We start from the raw sequence: 7,237 nt of genomic DNA on the forward strand, positions 1-7,237 counted from the left end.
TTTCCCTCTTTTCCTTACCTGCCTTCTAAAGTGGAGGAGAAAGGAGTTCCCTTCTTTGAGCTCTTAGAGACCGTTAACAGGAAGCCTCAATGGCTCTTGACCAGAGTTTAGGCCCATTTTATTTAAAAATGGCTTTTGTTCCTTCCCTCCTTTACAGTTCAGGTTTGATTTGTGTCCTACCAACCACCTTTTCTTAGTAAAGGAAGAAAACTATACCCAGTTAACTTGCATTCTGACTTTTTCCTATCTATTTACATTGCCTTGAGGCCTCAGTGGCCAAATCTTGGTAGTTTTCTCCCCAGTTCCCAAAATTTTGGCAAAAATTCCATTGATTCCCTTTTAGGGAATCACATTGATGGCCTCTTAGAGCTGAATCTGGCAATTCAAGTCTCCTTTAATGTATGAAAAATATTTTAATCACGATCTTATATTTTAGACTTCTCTTCATTGTAGCCCAGCATATAATATACAGCTTAGTCAGGGAGTCTCCCTCATAAAATTTGCATTATATGAGAAGCTAGCAAACTAGAGGTGGACATCGGTTTCACCTGTTGGAGAGCCAGGGTTGGGCAGTAATCTTTTTGTAATTGATTGCCCTTTTCACCCCTTATACAAAATGACTTAGTATTGCTGGTTGTAACTTACTTTTTTTCCCCCTCTATTCTGGAAAATTAAAATGAAATTTGAAGTAATCCAGCCAATTTCAAATACACATACATAAAACTCATTTAGATCTTTTAGGCCTCTGATTGTTCAGATCCTCCCAGAATGTGTAACCCTGGCTTTAATGTTTGCAGATTCTGTGGTCTTCAGTAGGTCATGGTTGAGAGTAGCAGGGTTGGGGATTTGACATGTACCAAACAGCTTGTTCTCCCTGGTCTTGAGTTTCCCCCTACCTGGGAAGAGGCCTTTGAACCAGACAATTTGCTAATTTTCTGTACACTTTTTTTTTTTTTTTGCGTTACGTGGGCCTCTCACTGTTGTGGCCTCTCCTGTTGCGGAGCACAGGCTCCGGACGCGCAGGCTCAGCGGCCATGGCTCATGGGCCTAGCCGCTCCGCGGCATGTGGGACCTTCCCGGACCGGGGCACGAACCCACGTCCCCTGCATCGGCAGGCGGATTCTCAACCACTGCGCCACCAGGGAAGCCCTTTGTACATTCTTACATTGGGAGATTCTAAGTCCTCCTGGTTGTCTGTAAGTCTACAGATCTGCAGTTTAACTGGAAAACTAGACTCAACATCCATTCTTTCAGTGTTTACTGCCAGTTTAGTCTCCTAAAGTTATGGAAGTGGACCTTATTAGCTACCCTGATACAGATTCTCAATTTCTGGCAGAGTTATGTAAATTACAAATAATACTTGACTGTGGATCTTTCTCATCTGATCTGCTCTCCCTTAGGTCTTACGTGCATGTTCTTTCAAGCTTGTTTCCTGTGAAACCACTTCTCTGCAGTTTGACTGTGTGAGTTCCTTCTAAAGGGTAAACTGTTCTGAACTTGGCCCAAGGGAGACTGTAGCCTTAGGTGCCAATCTCCCAATTGCTGGAGACATCTTCCTTTTTTCCTTCCTGGTCGTCACCATCTATTCCTTGGATTCCTTAGCAGATATTTATTGTACGAGGCTCTAGGCAAGGAGAATAAAGCAGGTGCCCAGAGTATAGTTTGCTTTAAAGAGAGAGTGAAGGATATTAGGTGACAGTAGTAGGCCTTAATATCTTACCAGTCTGCTTCCAAAAGCACCCTACCTGTCTGACAGTCTGATAGGACTCATTTTTAATTATTTCTTTATTTAACAAAGATGTATCTCCATTTGCCTGCCTTTGTGCTAAGCTCTGGTACAAAGATACCCTGCCCACATATAGTGACCTACTATTAGGCAAATGGATATGAAATGGTAGTGCCAGAAGAGCTTGAGTAATGTACGTAGAAGTGCTCCACTGCATTTTCATGGAAGGCTTGAAAAACATTTTTTCCTGTAATGTTTCCACTAATTCAAGTGCAGGGTGGCTCCTGGACCTTTTAGGAAGGTTCTTCCACTATTACTTTGACTTAACTCTCCCATGAAGAATATTGATTTGACTTTGCAACTTGGCAAGAGTTGTCTTTAGCATAACCTCATTTTCTATACACAGACCCAGAGACACAATGGTAATTGTTTTGTTTAGAGAGAACCCCAGGTTCTTGCCTATTAAGTTTTTTTTTTTCCTCTAGATATTTCATGCCCAGTAGCTATTATATATGCTCCTTACTTCTTCCCTGCAGGTGAGAAATGAGCGAGTTTATGTGATGTCTTGTTTGGTATTCAAGTAAATTCAAAAACTATTTGGGGATAGTAGGGCACCTATAGGGTGTGGCTCTGCCAAGTCTTCTACGATCTTGAGCAAAAGAACACCTCCTGTATTTAATAATTATTAAAAACTACTTCATTAGTTGAACAGGTTATTTAGTAGGTAGTAGATTTATCATTGAAAAATAATTTTGGGGATTGTTTTCTCAGTATATTCTAAAGATGTTAAAATAAGTAGTATAGTAGTTCTCAAGTCTCTCACTAGTATCAGCATCATCTGAATTTGTTAACATTCAAATTTTTAGGCCTCACATTACATCTACTGAATCAGAAACTGGCTGTGGCCCCAAAATCTCTTTTAATAAGCCCTTGAGGTGGTTCTGATCCATGCTAAAATTTGAGAACCTCTGATCTGGTATATATTATGGCTTCAATCTGGTCAATGATAGTAGTAAATAAAAATAGAATATTAGAGATTTAGCAGGATTTTTTTTTTTTTCAGAACAAATGGTTTAAAAAATACAGCCTTAGCTGACATTTTCATTTATTTTTGATACCAGATATAAAATAGGAATAGATATTACACAGCCTAGGAAGGAACACAACCAAAATTTAAATGGAGCTAGAACAAATCTTTTAGCATAATATCTAAAATATACATGTTCTGCCTTTTTGGCTAATCAGATTGTCAGATTTGTCAGATTCTTCAAGCTAAACAATCTTGAAGAATTCTTTTAGAAAAAAAAATTTTGCTTTGCTTTTGATCACAGAGAAAAATGGAAACGGGAGCCCTCAGAAGATGAACAGGAACAAGGCACCAGTGCAGAGAGCGAACCAGAGCAAAAAAAAGTGAAAGCCAGAAGACCTGTCCCCAGAAGGTGCAGTGTTTGCTTGAACATCTCTGCTTCTGGTCGAGCTTAGTTTGTGTTAGCTTGAGAAGGATGATGTAGTGCTAGCCAGAAGGCCTTAATTGATGGGGTACAGTGTGTTGTGATTCCAGATTTTGAATGCCTGGTTAACTTCTTGCCAGCCTGCATCATTAGCAAGTAATTCGATTACTGAGCTACTTATACTGATTTTGTGTGTTTGCATGGTATGTAGCTCAGAGTGGATCTTACTGTTCATACTCCAGGCAGACTAGTTATGAGGAGCGAATGTATATCTTCCACTCTTAAAAAAAGCTCCCTGTGTATTTGACTAGTGTACAAGTTCTTTTTGGGAGAACTAATTGTTAAGTTTAATGGGCTGGTTCAAAGCATACTTTACTGTTTATTATCCTGTTCTCATAATCTTTATAACGTTAAGCAGAGAATCTGTGCAGGGAAGGAAGTAGGTGGAGATGAGAGGAAACTGGTAATTTTTGATCAGACATATGGCAGTGAAAGGTACTGGTGATGGGGAACGGAAGGCAGGAGGCAGAGGGGCCCCAGGAAGATTTACCTCCTTGCAGTATTGCTTAGGATGCTTTTGGCAAATATTGACTTTGGGCCAGATCCCACTCACCACCTATTTTTGTATGCCCTGCAAACTCAATATAGCTTTTATAGGTGAACATTTGTAGTTTGGTGATGGGGAACACTAAATTTGAACCCTAGCGAAGTGAAATGTTATCACTTCAAAAAGAATTCTGTTCTTCTCGTTAATAGATGTTATATCACACAAAAAAAGTACTCAATGATTATTATTATTTTATTTTGACTTTCGTCAATAATATATTTGTTAAAATTTATTTTCTTTTGTTATATAAGTACCTATGTAGTGGCCTCAACTTTGCCTCTTGTCTGAGAAAGTAAAAGATACTTATCCTCTGGCCATTTACAGCAAATGTGTCTATCCCTGGCTTAGGACGTTGTACCTGACCCCTCACCTCCCACCCAGGCAGGGAAATTCATCAGTGAGTTTTGTCTCCTTTCTTCTCAGTTTCAGTTCTCAGGGCTGGAATCCACTCCAGTTCTGTCTTCTAGATTTTACCCATCATTTATTGAGTCTCTGATCATCTGTCTGTGTAGTGTTGGTTATGGCTGGTATGAGAGAAACAGGGTGACTATGATTGTGAGTTTCCGTCTCCCTCTTTCTCCTTTCACCTTTTTACCACTGATGGAGAACTTGGGGATTTCCTTTTGAGTGCTCCTAGTCTGTGGCTCTCAGTCCTGGCTGCAGGGAAGTCACTAGAGGGGCCACCTCCTCAGTTCGTTCCATTGGTCTGTGGCAGGGCACAGACCCTCAGGTAGCCTTCCTGGTATATTTAAGGTACATAGGAGAAAAATATATGTGTCGTTATTTCTTATCCTTTACTTCCTTTATACAGATTATAGCATTCCATGCATCTTCTTCTGCATTTTTCTTTCATTATCTTGGAAATCTTTCCTTATCAATGCACAGAAAGCTCCCTTTTTTATGGTTGCATAGTATTCTGTTTATTGAACTAGTTCCCAGTTGATGAATGTTTAGTTTTTCTAATCTTTTGTTATTGCAAATACCACAGTGAATACCTTACTGTGCCTGTATCAGTCTATATCTGTAAAGTCAATTCCCAGAAATAAAATTGTTATATTTGTAAATTTTTTTTTTAATAAATTAATTTATTTTGTTTATTTATTTTTGGCTGCGTTGGGTCTTCGTTGCTGTACACAGGCTTTCTCTAGCTGCGGCCAGCGGGGGCCACTCTTCCTTGCTGTGTGCATGCCTCTCATTGTGGTGGCCTCTCCTGTTGCGGAGCACAGGCTCGGCGCAGGGCTTCAGTAGTTGTGGCTTGTGGGCTCTAGAGCGCAGGCTCAGTAGTTGTGGTGCACGGGCTTAGTTGCTCCACGGCATGTGGGATCTTCCTGGACTAGGGCTCGAACCTGTGTCCTCTGCATTGGCAGGCGGTTTCCCAACCACTGCACCACCAGGGAAGCCCTGTAATTTTGATAGATATTTCCAAATTGCCCACCAGGGAGCTGCCATCAGCAGCGTGCTGCATGTGTATTTTTATGTCAGGTGATCCTGAGGAATAGTTGAGAACCGTTGCCTCAGAACCCACAGTACAGTTGTCCCTTCGTCCCTGCGGGGAATTGGTTCCAGGACCCTTGTAGATACCGGAATCTGCAGATGCTCAAGTCGCTTCCTTATATAAAGTGCTATAGTATTTTCGTATAATCTATGCATCTCCTTCCGTATACTTTTAATCATCTGTTGATTACTTATAATACCCAATACAATGTAAATGCTACGTAAATAGCTGCTAATGCTCAGCAAATTCAAATTTTACATTTTGGAACTTTGTGGAATTTTTTTTTGCAAATACATTTTTGATCCATGGTTGGTTGAATATGCAGATGTGGACCTGCAGTTACAGAGGGCTGACTGTATTCCTATAAATGACTGAAGGGTATTAGCAGTAGAATCACTTTCATGTTTCTAGTGAAGCAGATCTCTAGTGAATTAGAATCTCAGGGAATGGGACCTGGGAATATTCATGTCTAACATTCCCCTGGTTAATTCCTATGTATGAACCCTGCTCTGGGAAATAACAGTTATATAGATTTGAAGTAGACAACAGATGATAAAGTAAGGACTTTGCCATTTTTTCTTTTCTCATTTTAGAGCAATGCCCAAACCTCGTGTTAAAAAGCAACCTAAGACTCAGCGTGGAAAGAGGAAAAAGCAAGATTCTTCTGATGATGAGGATGAAGATGATGAAGCTCCCAAAAGGCAGACTCGCCGCAGAGCAGCTAAAAATGTTAGGTAGGTGATGCCCCAGAAGGTTTTCATTAGTGTGAAGGGAAGGTGATAGTGTAGTTGGCTAGAGCTTGGTTCTGATAAGTCCAGGATTAGGCATTTGATAGGTAAAAATAATGACCTGTGTCTTGAGGTTGTATTCGGAAATCTGGTCAGGGTTCTTGCAAAAAGAATGGTTCTGGCCAATAGGAATATGGAAAGAATAGTGATAACTCACTTCAAGCCTTCATTCCTATGAAGAGAACTGCTTTATTTCAAGTTCATGTTTCGTTGAGGTGGTAGTGATGTTATCTTCATTTTATAACATCCTTTTTTTAGGAAGGACATTAGGATTGTATTTTCACTTTTGAATTGCTGTTTGAATCAGCCAAATTCTTTTAAGTTTCAGCTTATGTATTATTTGGATATAATAATCTTATCAAGCTTATGATACGATATGAAGCATTAATAGAAAATGAAATAAAGGAATAGATATATGCAAACATAAATATTTTACTTTATATGAATCAAAGGGTATTTAATTTCCTTTTAGAGGATATGCAGGTTTCTTTTGGTCTACTTAAAGACGGTGAAGCTGAGTCCTGGAGTTTTTAATAACCTGTTCAATGTATCCAGTTAATACTTTGAAAGCTAGGACTAGGTTTTGAGTATGTTAATATGTAGCTTAGCACTTTTTCCTCCTACAGCTGTACTGCATCCAGAATTGTGTTTTTCTCTTCTGTAACCCCCAAACCATTTGTTGTTAATATATGGTGGAAAGTTACATTTTAATATTTTATTACCAGGAAGTATGCTCAGGAACTTGAGAATACTTAAATTTCATATTCTTGTTATTGGGAGACAAAATGCAGAGTCGATACATTCAATCTTAGACGTATTGCTCTGCTTTTATCTAATGGAATACTAGTAATTTTTTTCATTTATCGTGCATTTTCTTTCTTTGTAGTTGTTTCCTTGTTTATGCATAGTAATGACCTCATTAAAAAATGAAAACAGGGCTTCCCTGGTGGTGCAGTGGTTGAGAGTCCGCCTGCCGATGCAGGGGACACGGGTTCGTGCTCTGGTCCGGGAAGATCCCACATGCCGCGGAGCGGCTGGGCCCGTGAGCCATGGCCGCTGAGCCTGCACGTCTGGAGCCTATGCTCCGCAACGGGAGAAGCCACAGCAGTGAGACGCCCGCGTACCAAAAAAAAAAAAAAAAATTTCATTAACCTGTATTGGGTGGATCTC

General features: G+C 39.9%; 1 protein-coding gene across 1 annotated transcript in view; it reads left to right on the forward strand.

The window, feature by feature from the left end:
- CHD2 (chromodomain helicase DNA binding protein 2) overlaps positions 1-7,237 on the forward strand; it is a 123,389-nt gene that overhangs the window by 27,445 nt on the left and 88,707 nt on the right. The window contains exons 6-7 of the mRNA XM_007447938.1: positions 3,058-3,165; positions 5,873-6,013. Of these exons, the coding sequence (XP_007448000.1) occupies positions 3,058-3,165; positions 5,873-6,013 (249 nt within the window). The remainder of the gene's footprint in view (positions 1-3,057; positions 3,166-5,872; positions 6,014-7,237) is intronic.

The sequence above is a fragment of the Lipotes vexillifer genome, unplaced genomic scaffold, assembly GCF_000442215.2.
Source record: "Lipotes vexillifer unplaced genomic scaffold, Lipotes_vexillifer_v1.1 scaffold1503, whole genome shotgun sequence".
Lineage (NCBI taxonomy): Eukaryota > Metazoa > Chordata > Mammalia > Artiodactyla > Lipotidae > Lipotes > Lipotes vexillifer.